This window comes from Crocodylus siamensis, chromosome 3 (assembly GCF_052110815.1).
Source record: "Crocodylus siamensis isolate JL-2025a chromosome 3, ASM5211081v1, whole genome shotgun sequence".
Lineage (NCBI taxonomy): Eukaryota > Metazoa > Chordata > Crocodylia > Crocodylidae > Crocodylus > Crocodylus siamensis.
Window position 1 is genome coordinate 62,514,768 of NC_143397.1, and position 25,615 is coordinate 62,540,382.

Below are 25,615 nucleotides of genomic sequence, written 5' to 3' on the forward strand. Positions count from 1 at the left end.
GGATGTGGCCAGTGAAAATGAGTTTGTCTTGGGCATTCAGATATGATGACTGATAAGGTGGTCCTTATAGGCAGCTAATATAAAATAGTATAGACCTGAAGCTGCAGGAGAACTGCCTGGCTATTAGGATATCCCCAGGAAGAGCACCATTTACCCAGCGCTCAGGGCTTGAGGTCCTCATCTTCTTCCTGTTCTTTGTTGGTACAATGGATACTATTTAGATATCTTACTGTCTGGTTCCTTCTAAGCAGGACAATTGTTCCCTACCAGCCACACTTCAACATTATTACTGGTGTAAAATGGAATTGGGTGTGTTCCCAGAGGGATGCTCAACCTCAATCAATAGGCCTTACACCATGCTTGTGCCTTGCCTGGGGGTGCTATGCAGAGCAAGCAACACACACTTGTTCACCCTCAATGTGTACCAAAGCCCAGGAATGAGATGATGTCATTGAATTCAAGCAGCCCTAAGCATTCTATTCTAATATAATAAAAGTCTTATCTCTGTGTGTGTCTGTCCGTAACGCTCCGGGCCAACTGTGCATGAGCCACTGAGAGGGTGGGCAGCTGTACTTCGCACCGCTGCCAAGGATGTTTGTAGCAGTGGCCAACACACCCCAGCCCCAGCTCCAAGCAGCAGGGCTGCCCCCACTTCCCTGCCTGGGGGCAAAGGGAGGGATCACAGTGGTGGTGGTTGTGACCCACACTACCCAGCCCTGCTAGCCCCCAGAACAGCCAGCAGGGAGGGGGAGAGGGGAGCAGGCAGGCAGGTGGACCTGCAGCTGCAGGGAGGGGGGCAAGAGGAGTCGCACCTGATGCAGCATTGGGCAGGGTTGCATCTGATGTAGTGGAGGAAAGGGGGACAGTGGAATCACATGCGATGCAGCAGGGGAGGCAGGGCAGCGGGATCACACATGATGCAGTGGGGTGGCAGGGAGGGGGCAGCAGGGTTGCACCCAATGCAGCAGGAGGTGGGAGGGAACAAGGTCGCACCCAATGCAGCAGGGGGACAAAGGCGGCAGGAGGGTCACACCCAACATAGCGGGGGGCAGTGGGGTCACACCTGATGCAGTGGGGAGGCAGCGGGGTTGTGCCTGACACGGAGGGGAGGGAGCGGGCAGCAGGATTGCACCTGATGTGCTGGAGTGGGAGGGGGAGAGTGGGGTCACACCTGACGCAGTGGGGGTCAGGGGGAACGGGGTCATACCTGATGAGCTGGGGGTGCAGCAGTCACACCTGACATGGCAGGAGGGTGGGGGCGGGCAGCAGGGTCAAACCTAACATGGTGGGGGAGAGGAGGCAGTGGGGTTGCACCTGAAGCAGTAGAGGTAGAAAGGGCAGTGGGGTTGCACTTGAGCAGTGGGCGGCAGGGGGGACAGTGGGATCGCACCCGTTGTAGCAGGGGAGGGGGAGCAGTGGGGCCACACCTGACACGGAGGGTTGGGGGAGGGGGGAGCACGATTGCACCCAATGCGGCAGGGGGCAGGGGGGAGAGCGGGGTTGCACCCAATGTGGTGGGGGGAGGAGAGCAGCAGGGTCACACCAGATACAGTGGGGTGGGGGAGAGAAGCAGGGTCGTATCTGACACAGTGGAGGAGTGGGGGGGAAGGGGGTCACACCCAATGCAGCAGGGGGAGGGGGAAGAGGGGAAGAGTAGGGTCACATGCAACGGGGCAGGGAGGCAGCGGGGTCACACCTGACATAGTAGGTGGGGAGGGAGGGCAGTGGGGCTGCACCCAGCCCAGCGGAGCAGGGAGCAGTGGGATCACACCTGATGCAGTGGTGTGGGGGAGGGGAGCACAGTTGCACTCAAAGTGGCAAGCATCCAGCAAAATGATGTGCTTTCTCTCTGGTACCACGCCGTGCTAAAGTCCAAGAAAATTATAGGCTGTCCACCCATTGCTTTTATGCAACTAGTCTGTTACTGTACTTTGCAAGCCCAGTTGGAGAGACAGCTTTATTTTTAAATTTGTGTTCACTGAGTGGTTGCTTTTAACTAATTTTGAAGAGTGGGGGATATAAATTAGAAATTCCAGAAAGGTGTTTTATTTTACTTCAAACTGAGCTTTACTTTCCCCTAGAAGAAATATTCAAATCCATCCTCTAAAGATCCCAGAGGTTTTGTAGAAGAAAAACAAAGCCATCTGCTGGAGTCATGATCAGCAATTAGGGGGAAAACTAGCAGAAAGGGAGCCCATAGATGATTGTGTCTCCTAAGTGCAGCTCCTGAGATTTCAGGAAGAAAAATTATTGCCAACCAAAACCACAAACGTTGGACCCTTCCAGTTAATTTCCATTTACCTTGCTGTATTGTGACTGAATGGTAACAGGTAAATTTGCCCTGATCTCAAACCTGGCTGTATTTTTCAGTACAGGAACACTTCCATAACAACTGCTCAATGGAGTGAAAAAAATCATTTCATAACAGAGGTGCATGGCTGAACTAGTTATTCCTTTCTGTTGTCTGCCACCTGTTTTTTATGACCATTTTTAGATTACCACTGACCCTTGTTAACCTCATACAAACTAGCACATGCTTCTCTCAACATTTTCTGGACTTGAAACAGGAAAGGTTTGGGGGTTCCCAACAGGATGCTCAGCAACTTGAAAGTTGGGGTACCAAGTGACAGATCATGTACTTCTACAATAGGGGCAGGGAAAATACAGCCCACAGGCTGAATACATCCCAGAGCCCACAAATCCATTCCATCTGGTCCACAGGGCCCCTAAGAATTTAGAAAACGTATATTTATCTACTCATGGCTTATGTCAAAGATGACAGGAGCCAGGGGCAGTAGGACACAGGGGAAGCCAGAAGCAAGACCCACATGTACACCCCACCATACACATGCACTCATACCCCTCCTTGCATGGCCATACATGCAGACCCCCACACACACATCCCAGCCACCCTCTCCCCCATACACAGCCACCCACAAACCCCATACCCACCCACACCCCACATATTCACACATACACCCACATGCTCCCTCACTCCACCCCACCCCCACACCTATCCACCCCCCACAAAACCCCCAAAGACACACCTACACCCTCCCACACATGCACACATACACAGTGTGGCAGGCCAGTAGGGGGTGCTCCTGCATTGAGCCACCCATCTCACTGCACCCAACCACCTTCCAGGCTCCAAGTGCCTCCCTAGGGGTGTCTCACATCCAGCCAACCCCCTTCCTGGAACACACCTGCAAGGCTGGGGGTAATGCCACCACCACCCAGGTCTGGACTGATCTGTGCCCCCTGGGAAACACAGGCCTAATAGTCCTTGAGGGTACTTGACCCACTGCAAGAACTCAGGGTGCTTCCCTCAATCTGAAGCACAAATAGTGATCCCCCTTAGTCACCTGAACCAAGGGGACCCCAAGGCATAATCTAGACCCTCTCCCAATAAGTCTCCCATGCTAGGTACAGAGGAAAACTTCATTGGTTACAAGGAGTAGGTTTGGAATAGGGTATAGGGTAGAGCAATATCAGATAAATCCTTTACAGCAAACAGTGGCATGGTAGCCTTTGATTACACATCTGAGTTACTGCAAGCTATATATCTAGTTAGATCTAAAGTAGCTTACTCACAAGTATCATCCAGAAGCAAGTAGAGATTTCCTCTGGAGGCCAGCAGTTCATTGACCATGAATTTCAAGAGAGAGAATGTTTCAGATGATCCAGCTTCTCTGACAGTTTTCATCATGGCTGCTGGCCTTCCTTCCAGGCAGTTTTTAACTTATGTAGCTCTTATGATTTCATTTACCTGATCCAATGAAGGCCAGCAGTTGTTGACTGCCAGCCAACCAATTTGAACTGCATCACTGGTTGCCAGGTAGACTGGCAGGGTCTCTAGCTCCCTTCCAGTCATGATGACATTGCTTAGAACAATAGGGAGTTTAAGTCCCCCCCTCCATGTCTGAGGCCAGTCACGTAGGCAAGGGGAGCAGGTTTCCCCCTCCCTCAGGAATGTATCCAGCTCAGGTTACAACTCAGGGTTACCTGAAGCCAATGGGGCCAGGGGTGTCTACCCTCTGTAGTGACCACAGTAACCAAATTGTCAGAATGGTCACCCACCTGATAGCAGAGTTTGGGGAGAGGCAGAGATGACATTCTGCCACAGCCCCCCACAAACCTATACTTACCCCCCCACAATATACAAGAGTAAGACTTCATTTTAAGCTATTGTTCAACACCCTCTATGCACACTACACAAACACATGTAAATCAGGACAAAAATATTTTTTGAAATCAAATTCATGAATGTTGTAGATGTTCGATTTTCAGAATATAATTTGGTATTCTTCTGGTTCTGAGATGGCAAAACCCCTTTGGTGAAAGGAATGTTTCCGGGGGCAAGGGGAGGAACTTCTAGTGACAAAGGTCCGGGTTTACAGGGTGGACTTTCAGTTAAAAGACAGTGACCAGGGGGTGGGGCACCTGTCAAGGGGCGGGGCTATCTATGCAGCCCTCAACAGCTTGCCAAAACTCAGTAAGCAGTCCTCCACCCAAAATAATTGCCTGCCCCACTTTACAAGTACATCTCCTTTGTGATATTAAAAGTAGGAGCAAACAGTTCAAAATCAAAATGTGCGGGTCCAGAATGTAGTCTTTCTTATATGGAGGCTTTAGTCATTATCCAGATTTTTATACTGTCTCCTTCACTGTGGTATCTGAACATCTGAATGCATTAAGAGAAATAGTGTGATTCTTCACAAAACTGACCAGTTTATATCTCCGTCTATCAGAATGTTACAGGAATGCAAAGGAGAGTACAGAAGAAAAAATGCAGATGAAAACACAAAGAAGGACAGATTGTTTTACAGTCCTGGCACGGTATTCAAAGCAAGCAATTATGACTTACCAAATGATTAAGTCCAAATACCTTTTATTACAAAACATGGGTGATGCTTAGAAATAAAATTGTGCATATTACTTGAAAGACAAGCATCCATTATTTATGTGCATTGAATGTCATGTATACCAAGTAAAGAGTATTTGAGGATAACATTGAAATCATATTAAGACAACTATTTTTCCTAAGAGACTAATTTAAATCATTGTCAGGTTGAGATCTGCATGATTTTTAAAAAAAAATTTCATAGATTTTATCAGGAACAAGAAGTTGTTAAATGATATTTTAATACTTAGTAATCAATTGCTCTGTTTTCCATCAGCCACAAATCTGTGATTGCATCATAGCTGTCACCTATTGCACAAATCTGCACTGTGGAGGATAATGTCAAGTTAGGTTCTTTTATATCAAAACCAAAGGCTCTAGTATTTGAACTAAAAATTATTCCCTGAGTTATTAATAACAGTAGCAGTAGTAGTACAGCTTTTATCTCATAGAGGTCAGCCACTAGAAGGTAGTGATATATAGATACCACTGATATCTATATATATGATCTGATGTATCTATAGATCAGTCTACTAGTGGGTAACTTCTATAAGAGCTCTATATGTATTGCTACATATAGCCAGCGGGCATGTGTAGATGAAACGGGGGCCCTAAATTGAAATGGTGGGTTTTTAAAAACACCGCTTCAATTTAGGTCTTTTAAAACCCCCATACACCCAAACCTACCTGCCTCTCCAGCAGCAGGAAAGGGAGGGCAAGCTGCTGGCAGCCCTGGGCTGCGGGGGGTGGTTGGTGCTTTCCTCCATGGCAGCAGTGCCACCCCTCCACAGGCAGCACCTGCCCACAGGCACCTGGCTCAGGCATTCCCAGGGGGCACTGCACCCACAGAGGGAAGCACCGAGCCCCAGCACAGCTCAGGCAGGCAGGCTCTAGGGAAACGGAAAAAAAAAAGATCAGGCTCAACGCTTTTCTTCCAGAGCCTGCCTTCCCAGGCTGCTGTCATGCTGCCTACAGGGCTTCCTACAGAGTCCCTGAGCTGCACGAAGCCTGGTGCTTTGCTCCACGGCTGTAGGGCAGCAAACTAAAACTCCTCAAAGGAGTTTTATTTTGCTGTGCCCCAAGTCATTTAAGGCACCTTATGCTGCTGAATTTGCTACTGTGGCTGGAATTACTAAGCGATACACTGCCAACGCGTGCAAACATCAACACCATTAAAGTGATGCAAAAGCATTTAACCTGCTTTAAAGTGTTGTGCGCACACGCCTCTCATTTCGTCTACACATGGCCAGTGTTACCAGCATTGAGTCAGTGATCCTCAGGCACCAATTCTGTTGGACCAGACATCGTGTGTGGATGCCCAACTGTTGACTACCAAAACAACTGGTCTACTCCAGCTTGGTAATGGCCTCTCACAATGGCCAGAGGAAACATTACAACAGGGGTGGACAAAACAGTGGATCCAGCTGGCAACCAGACCCCATTTCCCAGCAGCCCTTGCCTGCGTAGCTGGAGCTGGTTTCCATGGAGACTCCAGCAGCAGCCACACTGTGATAGCGTGAGATCAGGGTTTCCGTGGAGGCTAGCCCCAGCCGCACTGGCAGGGCACGTGGCAGGGTGGGGTGCTGTTCTGGGGCTGGGCTGGGACCTTACAGTGGTGACAGCATGGTTCAGCACAGCTGTGATCTGCAGCCTCCATGCTCTGGGCAGGGGTGTGCAGGCAGTGGATCATGGCTCTGCTCCGGTTCCTCCCAGCAGTGACACTATGGTCTGGAGCCAGGGCAGAGCCACGATCTGCTGCCTGCACACTCCTACCTGAAGCATGCAGGCTGTAGATTACAGCTCTGCCCCGGCTCTGGACTATGCTGTCACCGTTGCAAGATCCCAACCTAACCCTGGAGCAGCTCCCTGCCTTGGCAGCACTGCTGAGACCGGTCTCCACAGAAACCTCAGCCCCAGCTATCACAGTGCAGCTGCTACTGTGGTCTCCATGGAATGTGGCCCCAGCCATGCAGGTAGAGACTGCTGGGAAATGGAGTCCACTGCTGGTCGGCCATTGCCAGCCCTTGTACTACAAGGACCTGCTGAAGGCATAGCTCAAGAAAACTGATGATGGCATCAACTTCAGTGGTCCTGCAACCTCAACAAAGCAGTAGCCCATTTCGAGGTAAAGCGCCTTGTCCTAGAAGCCGAAAGAAAGAACAGAAGAAGGAAAATGAGAGAAATCCTAGCCTATGGCCTATTTTGTGGAAAGACCTGCAACTTCTGCAGACATGTTTGTAGCTCAAGGATTGGGCTCTTGAGTCACTTTGAAACCCATCAATGAGCCATGGTAGATACCATTCTTGAATTGAGGGATTACCGATTATGACCATGAATGGCTATTGTCCTCCCTGCCTGTTTTGTTAATCCCGAATATTATAATTTTCTTGGCTTTGTTTAAATCCAGGTGTAAAATATTTTCTAGCAACTATTAATGAAGAATAATAGTTTTACTATGCTTTCCCAGTAAACTATTATACTTTCCCAGTAAACAAAATCAGTGTAGTGTTTTAATGTTTGCTCTAAAGGTACATCAAGGAATTACTAGATTTGAACCAGTGCAAAGGAGCACTGTCCAAAATTGGCCATCTTGATTAGACTATCTTTAAATTAGTTTTTGTGTCAGAAGTTATTATCCCACCGGGCCACTAATATCAGGATCATTTGAAACAGTTTATGGAGCAGACAAAATAAGTGTTCGTACGAGGCAAAAACATAAGCTCATTTGGATTCTGGATCACAACTCCATTAAGGAGAAATGTGGATTGCTGAAGCATTACCAAAAGGGAGAAAAGGAAGGCCAGAATCAGAAACAGAAAAGCTCCAACAAAAATAACCATCTTTTTATATAACAAGGTAAAAGAGTGTTCACTCCTGCTAGCAAGCACATGCCTTATCCTGCAAACACACTCAGTAATACTCCCCACCAATTTAAAATAGACTGTTCCTATGAATGGCAGCATAGCAACTTGGCTGGGCACTCAGGACACAAGGGTAACTGTGACTTCAGGCTGCTGCCATTCTGCTGGCACAGTTTGAATCAGCGCATGGGTTCTTTTTGCCCCTGCCTCCCAAGTCAGTGAACAGATTTGCAGGATAGTACCCTTACATTGGTGGTGGTCAGTAAAGGTAGAAACAAAGCCAGTTAAAGTGATCTTGTTATTTTCAACTGCCTAAGGAATAAAAGAATTGATAAGTGAGTCCACTTACCTTGTGTACTAGTAAAGCAAATCTTTGGAGATGCTGTTGGAATCCCTGCCTAGTACAAATGACTGCTGAGAAACACATGGCTTTTGCCTACGCAAGGCTTGAAACAGTTGTCAAAGCTGATGAATAGAGTGAAAATGTGCTAAATACATAAACTTGACAGATTTTTTAGAGGCCTGTACTTCTAACAGATGTTTACAGAAGAAGGCTCCATTGTTGTCCACTATGCTACATTATGCCATGTAACATGTTTTATGAATACTATTTATTGATTTAACAGATTCACATCTTCAAGAGGGAAAAACATCAATTTAATTTAATTTAATTTAATTTTACCATCTAGAACAAAGTAAAACCTTACTCTTGTAACAGGTTAATTTTGTCATTGAAAAACATGGCAGTGGTCTCATTCCTCTCATTATATTTCTAAATCCATTTCAGTTTGTGGTACAAGCCAATGTGGTCCAATTTGTAGTTGTAACAGAATTTCTTTAAATTGATTATTAAACATCAGTCTTACCTCAGTCAGAGCCTTTTTGCTTAGCAAGTGGTCTCAGACTCTTTGGAGCAAAATAATTTGTAAAAAGGTAAATGTCAGTACTTTGATATTCATGTTCATAGGGTAAGAGACTCACTAAACTTCTTACTGGTGTTATCATCTGCATGCAAAACTGACCAGAGTCTCTAATCAGCAACAAGAACCTGTTTTTAGGTCTGGACTGCCCTACAATGTCTTGAGGAGTTTTTGTGTTGATGTAAATACAAATATCCCTTTTGTCCTCTGGAACAATCTTGATAAAAAAGTATCTACAAGGTACGCTTTCCTAGATGTTTTGAAGGACAGTCCAGTTTCTGTTCACCACAGGGAAGGTCTCCTATCTGCTAGCACCACTGTACTACCTCAAAACCCTCAATCATCTATCTTCTCTGTACCTTTGTCACCCATAGCCTGCAATTAGTTTAACAAAATTTACTACAATGTCCTTACACTTACGACACCAACAGTCCTTCTCCTGCTTATATCCGGGGAGGTTTCAATAGTATCTTTGCATTAGTCACTGAAGCAAATCAGTCTGCAACAAGTCTGAACTTAATCTTATTTTTAGAAAAATCTTGATAGAAACTTTGAAGCTAAGTACAGACAGTCAAAAAGCCTGAGGCTGATTTGATTCAGTCTTTGCAACTTAGTCTAAGCTACAGAAATGAAACTGAGAAACAACTGGCTAGACATTCAGTTTTGATTCAGAAAATGCGGCCACACACCTGCAGTGGCTCAAGCCAGATGCCGGCGAGTGCTAGAACATGGCTTGCTGTTGCTCCTGAGGTCTCTGGGCTTTCCAATCCAGAATCATATCAGCAGGAATCTTCAGGGTTGCTCATCACTTCCTATTCCTGCTTCCAGGTGCCTCTGGGATTTGTAGTCCACACTCACAACCAGTAGTAAGTTCTTAGTAGAGCAGAACAGGGCAGCTCTGTACTTGGGGGAAGGGAGTTTAGCCCCCCGCCCTGGCCCCAGGTCCTAGCCAGGGTTTGCCTAGGGGAGGAGGGCAGTCTCTGTAGTGGGTGGGGGGCATGTGCCCCTCCTGAGATTGGCCCCCAACTCAGCACCACTCAAGATGCAGCAGTTTTTTTGCTGCATGGGCTGGCAGCATGTCAGGGGGTGGCACTAAATCACGGCATAAAAGTATAGGAGTGGATATGGGGCTGTTGGCCTGCCCCCAGGCCCACCCACAAATTGTGCCCCCCAGACTTAGGAGGCACCAGTCACCCCTGCTCCCCTTCCTCCCAACTCTTCTCAGCTGGAGCAGGCAGCCCAGCCTAGGAATGGAAAACATGCTGGGATGCCGGGGGCCTGTGGTTTAACTTGAATCATCAAGTCCAGCCCACTGTCCCAGGGGCAGGAAGTCAGCTAGGGTCAAAGGATCCCTGCAAGATAGATGTCCAGATCTTTTGGAGGGAGTCTATTCCAGGCCTTGGGGGTAAAGAAGTTTTTCCCTACGTCCAGTCTAAAACGGTCTTGGAGGAGTTCGTGATTGTTTGACCTTACCATCCTTTGGGGCGCTCTGGTGAACAGATGTTCCCCCAGTTCCTGATGCACACCCCTTATATACTTATAGGTAGCCACTAGGTCCCCCCTGAGTCTGCACTTTTCCAGGCTCAAGAGCCCCATGGCTTTCAGCCTCTCATCACAGGGCCTGTTCTCCTGCCTTCCAATCAGAAGTGATCAGAAGTGTCAATGCCCTGTCAGCACCTTTCCCAGCCAACTTAGAAGAGATCTTTTACAAACGAGGTTAACAAACAGGTATGCAACAGCAGAATGCTGCAATACTACTGTATAGTGTTAAATGTGATTTGCAATGGCCTCCATCGCCACAAGGCACTCTGATATGTTGTTGTAATTGCTTTTGTATCTGATTGTCCAAAATCAGCAAACATCTTTTTCACTTTACCCTTCCACCTGGCCAGTAATGCTTTCTCCTCTTGAACTCAAATATTATGTAAAAGACAACATGCAGCAGTACCAGCAGGAATCATTGGCTCACCAAGATCCACTCGAGTCATGAATCATTGCCAGCATCCTTTCAGTCCACCAAATGCATAGCCAGTAGTCAACCTGCATCTGCTCAGACAAGAGTCCATTGTGCCTTGTTTCCAGGGCAAAGGTTCTAAACCTTTTTAGACTCAGTGCACCCCTAGATAGACTTGAGGCACCCCTGGGAAAATGCCAGCTCTTAGTTTTCACTCTTTTTTTTTAACCGCAGAAAAATAATAGAGCAGTTTTTCTGTTGCAAAGCACTCAGAAAGACCGCAACTATGGATTCCTATTTGAAGTCTCTCATTTTATCTTGCAAATCAAATTTGCAAACCTAGCAGTGTTAGGCCACGGCCACAGCACCCTGGTTGAGAATCACCAGGCCAGGATATGGAGTCAAGAAAGCACGGTGTAGGCTTGGTTCCTTCAGAATCTTTGTTGCCACTGAAATCCCATTACTGAGAACAGGATGTGAAGGCCTGGGAAAAAGACCATGTTTTCAGCCATTCCCATATTTCTAAAATATGAACATCGTGCACCTTCTCTAACCAGCCCAACAATTAAATGTGTTCCAGCACTTGTACAAATACAGAAAAGCCCCTCTTGACTCAGAAAGAGAGGCTAGAGGGCCTATTTGGTGGTACATGCATCCTGTCTTTTATGACTTTGGGAATGTAATGCTTCTGATGCTTCACTTCCTTCACATTTCCCTGAGTCACAGTCCTGTGCAGCAGCACATAATTAATGGCCTTACACACCTAGATGAAACCATAGCTTTTTTTTTTCCAACACTGAATTAATTGCCCACTGACTGGTAGCAGTCAGGGACTGCAAGCTTCCAGATCATAATCACAACCTGCTTTCCCACTATCAGAGCACTGTCATCCTGGTGTCTGTGCTCAGCACACATTTCCATGAGTGTGACCTTCTGCATTTGAAAATTCTGCCACCTCTGCTGATCATTCCAGATCTGCATCACAACACAAAATCACCACTTAGGCTAGGGACAGACATTACACATAAACCAGTTTAAGTTATCAGAAGCTGGTTTAAACCTGTAACAGAACAGACATTCAGTGCAAATAAACCATTTTGAAAATGGCTCAAACTGGTTTGAGATAAACCTGGTTAAATGTAGTATCAGACTTCACTAATTTGACTCAAACAGGTTTATGCACTGTCTGTCCCAGACCCCATGCTGGTTTAACTTAAACCCCCCAACCCCAGTCAGCAATCAGCCACTGGTACCACCGCCCCCCCGCCCCAGGATCAGGAGGCACCAGTCACCCACGATACTTTTGCTGGTAAAGTTTCCTTGGGCAGACAAGGCTGTAGGTGTTGTTCAAAAGGCCCTTGGAAATTTAATGTCTAGCTTGTTGTGTGAATGCAGACTCTAACCTTTCCTCCTCCCCTGAGGATGGCAATAGGGTTCTTCATGGGCTCAGCAAGTCTGTCTCAGCACAATCAATTACAGAAGCTATGAAAGAAAAGCCACATATGGTGTGCAAAGGAGGTGAAGGGAATTAATTACCAGTATAGACAACTCTCACTGCATTTCAGGGCATTGAAATTGCAAAGTCTGATCATAAGCACTATATGGGAACCTTCTGAGTCATGATTAACAGCAGGCCAATCTAACTTGAAGCTTGACAGTGTTTTTGAGTCAGCAGCAAAACCTGTGATTTCAATGAGAGCAGAAGTAAGCCCACAGGTAAGGAACACAGTTCATCTACCACAAAACCCAATTAACATGCAAAAATGATAATCTTCCTAAGAGAGACTTGGGCTTTAAGTTCTGAATGGAGCCCATCTTCCCAGAATAAAACCTTTACACTCTGTAGACTATTTCTTTTGCAAGTACTTCTAAATTCTTCTCTTTCTGCCTCTATTCTGCACCACAAAGGATGTTTTTACTTATTTTTTTGCAAGGGCTTAACTAACTAACAAATTATTGTTCCTCTGTTAGAACAAAAGAACTGCTGCATTTCAAAGAATTGTAATGGAAGGAAACAGAGTCCTCATTTCTCTTGCTCCTACAGATTTTTCAGTATTTTCAAAGGAACCATAAAAGCCTGCACCCATAACAACATCTGAGCTTTTTTTAAACAGCTGGAAGAAAGTGGGGAGGAGTAGGTTTCTTGCCTAGTATTTGTGAGAGAGGAGAAAGAAAAACACACATTCAATCCAGAAAACAATTCCATTTATAGGAGGAAACGGGGACGGCAAAGGTTGTTTTCTGTATCAGAAGGAACTTTGCCAGGAACTTTTTCATTCCATTTTAAGAGGGGGCAGTTCAAGCTGTGTCTACAAGCTTGAATCTCCAAATCCCCATGGAGCACAAACTTAGAGCAAAACATAACTTTTCTCAGTGATGCAGAATATTTCATTGTTAGACCTTACCATAGGGAGGGAAGTTAGTTAACTATCAATTAATTTTCCTTAATTAAATATTGGGCATATATAGTAACAGGTGTAAATGACTGCACCTCAAATTGAGTTCACTGCCATCCTATACGGGCAGAACTCCATGGAATGGATTCTTCTATCTTGACTCAGTAATGGTATTGCAGATTTAATGTTTGCTTATATTTTTCCTTCTATATAAGAATTTTCATGTTGCATTCTTCTAGCCTAAACTTCCTATGGCGTGGGATGCAATGGGTCTAATTCTTACCAAACCTACACCAGTTTTTCCACTAGTATAACTCCAGACATAAATAGTGTTTGTTTTAATTTACACCTCTATACAGGTTGTATTGGTACTCCAATCCATAGGGGTGAGTGCAGTGTGCAAAGACATACATAAACTTGCCATAAATGAGCTAGCATGAGCACCAATATCAGTGTACAGCAGCTTAACAGCAGCCCAGATTATCACATTTTTGGGCTGCAGTACGGACACTGGGTCAATACGAGTAGAATGAGGCCCTGGTACTTTACATTTTTGTCTCAAAGTGTTGCATAGCATTGCCATGCACTGTTAGGGTCCAATTCAGCTTCCACTGAATTCAGCAGTTGTTTCTCCATTGCTTTTAATATAATTTGGATCAGGCCCTTAAACTCTATCACTTGAAGAAAAAAATTGTAAAATTATTATGTGACAACAAAGTGAAAAAACTTTCCTCTGCATTTTCAATAGCGATTGAAGAGATTCATGTGGGACTGATTCTGCATCCCTTGTGTAAGTTAGGTAGCAATTACACATGTGAGTAATCATATTGTCCTTGATGGCACTTGCAGAAGTATCACACAGCAAGGGTAAAGGTCACAGATCTACATCCTGTGCTTGTAAAGCAATTTAGAATTAAATGTAAAAACAAGTATTGTTATGGTAATTCCTTTCTCATTTTTGTATTTTTATTCCTTAATGAGAAGATTTCATCTCCTTTTCCACAAAAATCAACTGAAACCTCAGTTATCAGACAACAAACTGAAAACAAATGGAGTATCCCTTTAGATATCTGAGCCTAAGTGCAAACCAACATGCTGTTCTCCCTTTTTGTTCCTATGGTAAATGTTTTTTATATTAATTCTAAAAATATCTGCCAAGTAATTTGCAATTGCTAAGAAAGTAAGTGCATCAAGACCTTAGCCTTACAGCATTTCTAAGGGCTTAAGGCTGAGATCTCTTTAGAAAGGCATTTATCAGTGTGTACTCTTCAAATCACACACAGTAGAGCCTACTGTGCTAAAGGGATGATGTTCTATTTTAGCTTCAGCTAGTCCCTGACAAGGACATACATAAATCTGAATAAATAAGGACTGAATATGAAACTGCTTCTTGTCTCAAAAGATGTAGCATTATTGATTTCCCAGAAACACCAAATATCAGAAGTACACCAACAGAACCGACAGAGGATCCAGTATGTCAAATATCCAGTATCCAGTCAAATGGGTTTGGGACAGGCCACGGATCTTTATAAAAGAAGTCCTGGTAGGAAAACAGTTGAGAACCACTGCTTTAGGGCCTCAGCATTCAAATGTCTGTACATGTGGCTCTAGGTAAGTTTTTCTACCAAGACAACAAACCTGGGAGAATTCTCCCATATTATTTGAATGTGTGTACATAGCCTTTTCACAGCACACTTGCATAACTTTGTGTGGGGGGGGAGAGAAATAGACGAAGAAAGAAGTAAAAAACTTAAGCAAACCCCTGAAATTACATGGTAGCCAGTGACAAACATTTAGCTGTCACCAGGCCACTTTATTTTGGAATGGATCACAAAGGAAAGATAAAGGACTGGCTTCCTTATGAGAAAAGAGGAAACTTTTTCAGTTGATAGAGAAGCCTGTAAAAATGGATAGCTCACATACACAAAGACCAGGACTCAGGAAAAAACCTTAAGCATCTTCTTAAATTTGTGCATGTGCTTAAATGTTTTCCTGGATGGGACAAGTGTGTTCCTAAATGCTTTGCTGAATCAGGGCCAAATAGAGGCAGGGCTTCTTGTTCACAGCAAAGGATGAATAACCAGTGCATATTGAGCCATACCAAAGGCTGGGTGGTCCTGTCTAGCAACAAGAAGCAGTTAGGAAACTGTTGAACTGGTAAGTTTATGGTAACCAAAAGCCTCAGAACAGTTAATGGTGACAGAAGAACAAACCCGTGTTGGAGGGTTTGTTAAGACTGGTCATGATGTCTTTAATTTTAAATGAGCTAGCCATATTAAGTATTGGCACGTTTTATATTACATGCATACCCCCCACCCCATGTCTCCTCATAGCAAAAATTTATATCTTTACTTTTCCCAGAACCCATATTTCTTATTTAGGGTTGGCATACAGGGTTCCCACCAAATACAGGAAAGGGCTCCAGATGAGTCTGATTGCTTATGGATTCCCTTAAGACTGAGGTCTGGGATTCCTACTCTGGATCCAGAAGGATGTCACCAGTGGGTCTACAGTAAAATGCTCTTGACCTGATATTAATTATACCTTCTGCTCCTTCTGCACTGATGCAGTTCCATGTCAATGGAGTTATTCCTTATTTACATCTATATAACGGAGATCAGCATCAAGTTTTCTGTCTGAACAGGACTAGCTACTGTTAAGGCAGAAACATTAATCTATAATTTTCTCAGCTTTAGCTGAAAATGAGCCTTGCCAAGTACACCCACATATTTACCAGATGTATTTGCATCATCAGGTACCATTGCACAACTTACCCTGCTTTGATAATATCTAAAATAATTTGTGAAGTTTATCTTATGAATGAAGCAAGTAATTCACATAAACCCTGCCAGAGCAGAAAATGAGCCTTGGATCTAGTATCAGATGACAAGAGCTGGATGGCTAAATTTGTTCACATCAAGTAAAAGTGAAACAACTCAAAGTGAAATAAACAGCAAAGTTTCTGTTCGGTTTGAGGTTCTGTTAACATCAGTTAGGATTTATTTTTTGAAAAAAGACCTAACGACATAGTAAACATACACACAAAACAACCCCCCTAAAAATCTTGGGGACCTGGACTACCATAACTGAATAGCCTATACAGTCTCTAAGGGCCATTCTAGACATTCAGGCAAAGGTGTGATAGGATCTGATGTGTGATTGGCATGAACACACCGCCTGCCATGCCAGACGTGCATGGCAGGCAGCATGATTGTGTGATCCAGCATCAAATGCAATCATGGCTTATTGCTGGTGCATTCTCCCCCTGCACCTGCAGCTGGAAGTCCCACAGCTGATAGGTCTCACAGGTGCGACAGTGCATGGTGCACCTCTATGGCTAGGAGCCCATCAGCTGATGGGGTTCCCAGCTACAGGAGAGCACCCAACTATGCATTCAATTAATGGCATAAGAATGAGCCACAAAGTTATTATGCATTTTTTTGTGGAATAACTTTGTGGCTTATTCCTTGTTTTATCACGCCATTAATTGATTGAACATGTGCCTGGGTCACAACTTAGGACAAAGGATTTTGTGAAAGCAGGAGAGTTCTCATTGCTTGGTTTGATTCCATGATGGCGTCACAACACTGTATGACATGCCACTTTGTTTAGCTTGCTTCACTTCCTTCTTTTTTGGTCTTCCCTTGCCAGTGGAAGATGGACTCAACTCTAGCAGTCAACATGCAGCTCAATGATCAGTTACAATATGCCATTTTATAGTTTAGCTTTGCCAGTTTGCTTCCTTCACTTTCATACAATTGTAGAAAATGAGGGTTAGAAGGGTCCTCAGGGAGGTTAACTAATCAACCCCCCTGCTCAAACCAGGACCATTCCCAACTACATCATCCCAGCCAAGGCTTTGTCTACCCTGGTCTTAAAAACCTCCAAGAACAAAGCTTCCACAACCTCTCTGGGTAACCTGTTCCAATGTTTTACTACCCTCCTAGTGAGTATTTTTTTCCTAATATCTAACCTCAACTTCTCTTGCTGCAACTTCAGGCCACTGCTCCTTGTTGTCATCTGCCACCACTGAGAACAGTCCAGCTCCATCCTCTTTTGAACCCTGCTTCAGGTAGTTGAAGGCACTATTAAATCCCCTCTCAGTCTTCTCTTCTCCAGAATAAATAAGCCCAGTTTCTTCAGCCTTTCCTCGTAAGTCATGTTTTTCACCCACCTAACCATTTTCAGTGCCCTCTGCTGGACTCTCTCCAATTTGTCCATATCCTTTTTGTAGTCCAAAACTAGACATAGTACTCCAGATGTGGCCTCACCAGTGCAGAATAGAGGGAAATAATCACTTCCCTACTTTACAGTGAACAAGTTCAAACCATGAGGAAGAAAGATTAAAACTTTTGGGTTTTAATCATATAGAGAGATATTGAAGGCTAGATCCTCAGTTGTGACTGACATATACTTAAAGAAGTTGAGGGAGCAAAGGAGGTTCTGTGCCAGTTTTGTCTTCTGCTGATTCTGACGCTGGCTAATGCCCAGTGTAATCTCATCAAACTTAGAGCAGATTGAGGGTTGCTCTACATTATGCCTAGTTGTCCGGGGCCCCAAGGGACTATTCCAAAGGCTGGAGAATTTCTGGGATAAATGAATGTCCTGGCTATGCCTGCTTCTCTCAGGAACAGCTTCAAAACCAGCAAGCAAAAAGCAAGCTGGCACTGTATCACCTCCTTGCTGCCCATAAACTCATCATACACACACATGAAATCTTCAGGGAAGCAATTAAACTGGCTGGATGGATGTTCTTGTCGCTGGAGCAAGAGAAAGTAGCTGAATTAGAAATGTGCTGCAAATTTATTTAGATTTTCCAATGTTCATATTTTTTATGGATGAATCCTTTCAAACTGGTTTAACCACATGTTAAATAATAAAAAGAAAACCAACAAAACAAAACATCCCAATTTATACCAGTCCTCAGCAGCTATACACCTCTGCCTTTTTTTCATAGTTTCAGAGTAGCTAGGGTCAGAAGGGACCTGAACAGACCATCTAGCCTGACCCCCTGCCACAGGCAGGAATGAATGCTGGGTTCACAAGACCCCAGACAGATGATCCTCTAACCTCTTTTTGAATTTACCCAAGGTAGGGGTGAGGACCACTTCCCTAGGAAGCTGGTTCCAGATTCTGGCCACCCTAACTGTAAAATATTGCCTCCTGATCTCTAACCTAAACCTATTCTCTATCAGCTTATTACCATTGTTCCTTGTCACCCCAGGTGGTGCTGGGGAGAATAGGGCTCTTTCTATTTGCTGATGATCTCCCCTAATGAGTTTTAAGGCAGCCACCAGGTCCCCCCCTCAGCCTCCGTTTGCTGAGACTGAACAGGTTCAGGTCCCTTGGTCTCTCCTCATAGGGCCTGTCCTGCTGGCCTCTCACCAAACAGGTGGCCCTACTCTGAACCCTTATGGGTTAAGGGTTTTAACCTTAACCCATAATGAGTTCTTTTCTGTTTTTGTTTGTATGATGGATAATTCTCAACCAGAAAAGACTACAGTGAAATTCATGGATTGGAGAAAATTTGGAGGACTCACAAGTGCTCCCAATCAGAAGAAGCGAGGGAGCTGGCACTGGAAGGAGGAACCTGTGCATCACTGCTGCTTTCCCTGGCCAAGCTGAGTGCTGTGAATGGTTGCTTCCCTCAGCATGGGCCAGGTGTAGGTCAGGAGCAGTGCTGGGGTTCCTTCTGCACTCAGATCAACCAGGGTTAGCAGCAAAAGGGTGGACCAGGTGGCAGGGGATGAGATGGGGAGGGCAGTGATAGGGGATAGGCAGGGAGGCAAGAGGCAGGGTCAGGCTGCCTGTCCTCCACCCTATATTTTGCATACCTACCACCTGTCCGCCCCCCTGCCACTGCTTTTTCTGCCATGCGGGGAGGGGGAAATGTGCGAATTTAAAATAACCCTTCAATAATTAGATTCTACACATGGAAAATGATAACATATTAATATTTTTCCATGTCTAGAATCTATTATTGTTGGGGTAGTCTTAAATCTGAAGTTGTCTTGGATTCAAGTAAACAGAGTAAGAGGCAGATGGGATTTTCCTTTTAGAGCATCTTAACATACAAGCTTGCTAGCTTAGTGAGGAGGACTTTAAATTCACCAGGGGATAGAGAGAGAAAAAAGCCCAGAGGTAAATAAAGAGCCTGGGGACGTGGATAAAAATTTAGTAAGTGGAAGCAATAACAGAAGCCTTAGCAATCTTTTCAGGGACAGGATAGATTTAGATATAGCAGTGTAGGGATGCAGCTGGTTGCCTGGGGCAAAGTAGACATGGTGACTTCTGGTTTGCAATCACAAATGTGAACATGCAACTGACAGCAGCAGCTGCAACTCGCCTGCCAAGTTGGCACCCAGGGAAGTTGCCCCTATACCCATCCAGTTACGCCACTGGTTGAATACCCAAAATGTTTAGATACTGATGAGAGAAGTATGGAGAACAAACAGGAAGAACTGGAGCTCCTAGTACATGCACAGAATTATGAAGTAATTGGGATTATGGAGATGTGGTGTGATAGGCTACATATTAGAATAGTCATGGATTGGCATAGCTTGTTCAGGAAGGTTAGGTAGGTGGAAAGGGAGGAGGTGTTGCCCTGTATATAAAGGTGATGTATGTCTTTTCTGAGGTGCAGTACAAAGTTGAAGGGAAGACTGTTGAAAGCCTCTGGGTAAAGGCTAGAGGGGAGAGCAGCAGGAGGGATTTCATGGTACAAGTCTGCTAAGTCAACAAAGCAGAAAAACAAAGGTAGATGAGGCCTTCTTAAAATAGCTGACAGAAGCTTCCAATTCCAAATTATTAGTTCTCATGGGGGACTTTAGTTATCAGGACATGTGCTGGGAGGGAACAGAGCAGCATACAAGCAGTCCAACCAATTTTTGGAGTACCTTGGGGATAATTTTTTTATACAAATGGTAGGGAGGCCAGCTAAGGGAGAAGCTCGTCCTGACTTACTGTTCACAAACAGGGAGGAATTGGTTGAGAATGTGAAGGTGAAAAGTAATGTGGGTGGCAGTGACCATGAAATGATAGAGTTCAAGATTCTGAGGGTAGAAAGGAAGGACAGCAACAGAATAAGGACACTGGACTTCAGAGAAGCAGACATTAACAAACTTAAGGAACTGGTAGACAGAATCCTCTAGGATGCAAGTCTTAGGAAAAAAGGAGTTCAGGAGAGCTAGCTGTACTTTAAGGAGGCCCTTTCAAAGGCACAGGAGCAAGCTATTAGGGCTGTGCAAAGCTTTGGGTGCTGATTCGATTCGGAGGTGATTCAGCAGCCGAATCTCTGAATTTGAATCAAATCAGAAGACCAATAAAAAGGTCCGCATCAATTCAAAGATCTTTGAATCAACTCAGAAAAGATTTGGAGAGCTTTGGAGATTCGGGCTGTCCCTGCTCACCACTGCAGGGAGCTGAACCCCGATTCCATGCAGGTCAGTAGGGAGCAGGGGAGGGGGAGCTGGAGGAGTGGGGAAGGGAGCCCCACACTCACCAGCTGCTGCACCAGCCTCAGGGCTTCTGGGGGCTTGTGGCAGAGCCCCCCCCCCACAAAGTGCAGAGCAGTGGGGTGCAGCAGGGATCGCCCCCCTGCCTGGCAGGATCCAGTGAGTGCAGGGCTTTTTTTTTTTTTAAAGAACCAGGAGCTGGGACCAGGTGGGGGCAGCCATGGGGGGGGGGGGCTGGAAGAGCAGGCGGGGGGGACTCATGACACAGCTCCCCACACAGTGCAGGGCAGTGAGGGGCTGCAGGAATGCCCCCCACCCCCACCTAGCATCTGGTGAGTGTGAGGCTTTTTTTTTTAAAGAGCCAGAACACTGAGGCTGCGCAGGGCAGCCATTGACAGGGCTGGGAGAGTGGGCAGAAGATGGGGCCTGTCCGATTTGGAGATTCAGTCAATTTGGTGGCGGCTGAATCTCCAAATCAGATTTGGCTGAATCGGTTCAGGACAGTGATTTGAATCACTGAATTGAATCACCGTTCCCCAAATTGGCCAAATCCAAATTGGAAGCAAATGGTAGCTGCTTCTTTCAGGCCTACAAGTTATCCCAATGCAGCAGACGAATGGGAAGTTCAACAGGAGATCAGCCTGGCAGCAATCTCTTCAATGACTTGAAAATCAGAAAGGAATCCTCTAAAAAGTGGGAACTTTGATCATAGTATTAGGGAAGAGTATAAGAGCATTTCACGGACATGCAATGAGGAAATTAGAAAGGCCAATGCACAATTTGAGATGCAGCTGGCAAGGGACATAAAAAGCAATAAAAAGGGATTCAATAAGTATGTCAACAGTAAAAGGAAGACCCAACAAATAATAAAAAGAAACCAAAGGTCCCCTATGGAATGTGGAAGGTAATTTAGTTATGGATGATGCAGAGTAGGCTGAAATATGTAATACTTCTTTCTTTACTTATTTCTTATTTTCTAATATTATACAGAAGTTAAGGTAGTTCCATTATATATCTTGTGATTCTCAACCAGAGTTCTACAGCACCCTGGGGTACCTTGAGATCCTTTCAAATGCATCACAGAGAGCCATGCAGTGTTGCCACTGCTGGGTCTACAAACATGATCCACAATACAAATCTAGAGATTTCAAATAGGAATCCCTGGCATTAGAAATATCCTCACCTATTGTGGTCTTCCTAAATTCTTTGCAACAGAAAGCTTCCTCTATTATTTTTCTGTAAGCAAAAAAAGAGCACAAACTAAGAGTTGTCATTTTCCAAGGAGTGTCTCAAGTCTAATGAGGGGTGCCTTGACTTTAAAAAGTCTGAGAACCACCGAAGCAGAGTACCAGCAGGATGCTCGACCACTTAAGGGCTGTTGCAGACTCTGTGTGTGCCTGCTTTGTGAGCAGCAAGGAAAAGCCTCCCCCCAGGAACCAATTTTAAGGGGGAAGGTGTGTGGCAGAGCACCCTCAGTGTCTGACACTTTGAGGAGAGCAGGCAGCAGACAGGTGCAGCCCAGCCCTGATGAGGTGGCCATTGTAAGATCCAGGCTCTCAGGGCTGGGACAGCAGTTTACTACCAGCAGCTGAGGGAATACTACCCAGCTATCCCGCTACTCCAGGAACATCTTGGAGATAAGGGCCAGAGCTATGGGGATGGCAGAAGGCTCCTGGTCCTGGGCATGACTGAAAACTGTGCCTTACTGGGGAAGGGTGGCTTGGTGGGACTCCTTGTGGAGAGCGAGTTCCCAAGAAATGCCAGGCCAGTTACCTCCCCAGTGAAAGGTGAGGCGAGGCACCTGAAAACCCCATCCCCCTCCATTCTGGTGGGTTATAGTATTGGAGAGGAGTAGGGCCAGGCATGCCCAGGGAGGGGCACCTGAGCCCAGAGTGGGTAGTGGGGCCAGGCATACCCATGGGAGGCACCTGAGTCTATGGAGGTGTAAGACCTCAGAGCCCCAGAAAAGGGGATGAGTGTGTGGAGCCCCAGTGAAGGGGGTGAGTATGTTGAACCCCAGGAGGGCGTGAGAGGAAAGTTAGAGCTCTAGCTGAGGGGTGAGTGTGGGGAGGCCTAGGTAAGTCTTTGGATGTCTGAAGCTGCATGTGGGCCTGAAGCTGAGTAGGCGGCACAGAAGCAGCCCTGAGTAAGTGGGACAAGTAGTTGGCCCCAATGAGTTACCCTGTGTGGGCCTATAGGTGAAGTCAGCTCAGGAGTTGACTAATTGCCAAGTCACTGTGTAGATGAGTGTCGCAGGAGAGGTCCAAAAGGCTACACTAGGACTGGCCAAGGAGAGAAGGGATAAGCCTGATGATCCATGTGGTCGCTCAAGGGAGCAGGGCGGGGTGAGTGAGGCTTGGTAAAGAGCATGAGTGTGAGAAGCCAGGTGAGAGCAGGCAGAGTGACAGATGCTCCAGTGAGAGGGTGGCTGTATGAGTGAGGCCTTGAACAGGGCAGCATGAGAGAGGTCTAACTGTGGACTGAGTTTGCCCGGTCTCAGACTAGAGCATAGACCAGGTCAGAGATGACGACAACTGCAAAGTATGGGACACAATAAAGGGGAGGTCAGAGTTCTGTGTTTACTGCCTGTGAACAACAGAGTGGTCGCAAGGCAGCCTCCCACCTAATTAAAATCATAATTAATTTACAACAAGGCATGGCAGGCGAGAAAGGTGGGCGGCTTGCCCAAGGGCAGGTGGCAGGCTGGCACTGTGACCGGGCCTGGGAGTTTGCCCCTGTCACAACCACTAATATATATATTTACCAGCCATTGTCTCTGACCAGATTTTTTGAGTACAGTATAAACACATAAATCCGGCTTTCAAAATTCTAGAATTCTCAAAAATCCATCACCTTTTAAAAATATAGTACACTATATTATTGCGTTAAAATATAGTCTCCCAGTAATTCAGAAATTTCTCCGTAAGTCCAGCACTTCTCTAACTGCCATTGTTTTTGTTTGCCAGCCTACAGCTATTGTTTCAAACAATTCTCAGTCACATGTATAATGTAACAGCAAAGAAAATTGTCCTAAGGCTATGCACTTTCCTTATGCTTCAGAAGTCCAGAATTTTCAAATTTCTGGCAGCTGCTAGGTCCCAAAGATGCTGGATTTATGAGGTCATAGTGTATTAACATATATGAACATTATATTGATGATAGGTTATGTGACAAAGTGGGGCTTCCTGCCTAGCCACAGTACTAGTCTCCCTACTTTGCTTTGGGCACACTACCCACCTGACTCACCTGCCATGCCTTGTTCTCAAATAATTAAGATGTTAATTAAGGTGGGAGGCTGCCCATTCGTGCCCCAATGCCAGGGGGCGCTATCTCCGGCTCCGTACCTACCCTACACCGCAGCCCATGCCTCACAGATGGCATCCAGACATTAATCTCACCAGCCCCACACTGGGCCCCAGAATCCTCCTATCAGGACCCCTCTAAGATCCTCCATTCCAGCAGCCTATCCTGCCTTCATTCGGGCTGTCTAGCTCCCTGAAACCATTTCCCCCCTTGGGCATGGTCCCCCTGGGGCCTTTTGCCACAAAGGCCCTGTCCTCGCCTCCAAGGCCATTCGGAACCCCAGGCCTCCAGCTCTGGGCATCCCTTCTGGTGGGCCCCTGGCCCTTTTGACCATTCTGGTCCTGGTCCCAGCATTGACCAGTCAAAGGTATTCTCCATCAGGCCTCTGCCACTAGCCCCTTCACTCTTTCGGGTCTGTCTTCTGGCCCCTACTAGTGGATGATCCACCTGGCTGTGGGAGCCATGACTGGTGTTCCAGGGTCTCACTGGGTCTCTCACTTCCTCTCTGGAGTGGCAGGTCATTATGCTCACTATAGATCTTGCCCTTGACCCACCCTCGGCCTCCCAGAGGTGGAGAACATGCTGGGGTCAGGACCTGCCCCTCTCTCTTGGGCTGAGCCCCATTTACTTAGCCTCTGGCCCAAACTTCAGCCTCAGGCATCTAGAGACATACGTTGGCCTACTCCCCTCACTTGGGGTTCCAGATCTCCACCCCCTCACTTGGTGCTTCACACCACCCCCCTCACTTGGGGCTTTCATCTCTTACCCCTCACTTGGGGCTACGGGACTTCACTCGCCAGTGGGCTCAGGTGGCCGTAGCCATGCCTGGCCCCCACTCTCAAATGTTACACAAACCCACGCAAAGGTGAGGGCTAGAGTTAAGGCACCCCTTCTTGCCTTTCACCGGGGTAATCACTAGCCTGGCATTTCCTGGGGGCTCCTGTGCCACTGAGAGCCCCACCAGGCCACCCACTCCCAGCAGGGTGCAGTTTTAGGTGATTCCCAGGACCAAGAGCCTCCTAGCCATCCCCTACAACTCCTCCTTACCTCCAGGATGATACCAGCAGCTTTGCAGTCAGGCAATGTTCCTGCCTGGGCTGCCAGCAGCAAACTGCCCTGTTTATACGGGCGGCCAGAACTCTAAAATGGCTGCCGCAGTTAAGCACCTGCTGGCTGCTTGTCCCCAGTCTTAAAGTGGCAGGCACCAACAGTGCCCTGCCACACACCTTCCCCCTTAAAATGGTAGGGTTTCCCTTGCTGCTCCTCCAAAGCAGGCTCCTCTTGGGTCTGTGAAAGCCCTCAAGTGGCGAGCACCCCCAAAGGTGCTCCACCATGCACCTTTCTCCTTAGGTGCATGGTGAAATATGGAGGCTTCATTTGGCTGCTTTCCCTGATGTGCTCTGCCCCAGCCTACTGCAGTCCCTGCCATGTGGTGAGCACCCCAAAGGTGCTCCGCCACAGGTTATAAAAATACTTGTATATTATTTCCATTGTAATAATTCTAACCTGGATATTACTCCAGTGTTGAAGTTGTTTCTATATTTGCCTGAATAAAAAAAGTTGTTTTATTTAAAAAGAAATTATACATTTATTATTTTCTTATCAAGGAATTAACTTCAACATAAAACACAAAGGAACTGTGATGGTTTCTTAAGATTTGTTCTGCCATCCAGATGGTTAGTTCTAGCCATGGTTTTCCCAGGAGAGTGAGAATTGGGATTTCATTAATAAATATAGTGTACTAGCTTGTGGAACCCCAAGGCATGCCTGGTTTTTATGCTGTGTGTATATATATATCTGCTTCTGTCCCAAGCTTATTTATAT

General features: G+C 45.9%; 1 protein-coding gene across 2 annotated transcripts in view; it reads right to left on the reverse strand.

Moving 5' to 3' along the window:
- CCDC112 (coiled-coil domain containing 112) overlaps positions 1 to 25,615 on the reverse strand; it is a 111,428-nt gene that overhangs the window by 51,475 nt on the left and 34,338 nt on the right. Inside the window, exon 1 of one of the 2 annotated variants that reach the window (XM_090038399.1) lies at positions 3,595 to 3,705. The exons of the other annotated variant lie outside the window; for it this stretch is intronic. Coding sequence (XP_089894525.1) covers positions 3,595 to 3,645 — 51 coding nt within the window. The 5' untranslated portion in view covers positions 3,646 to 3,705. Of the gene's footprint in view, positions 1 to 3,594; positions 3,706 to 25,615 lie in introns of those variants that run through there. 2 annotated transcript variants of the gene reach the window in all.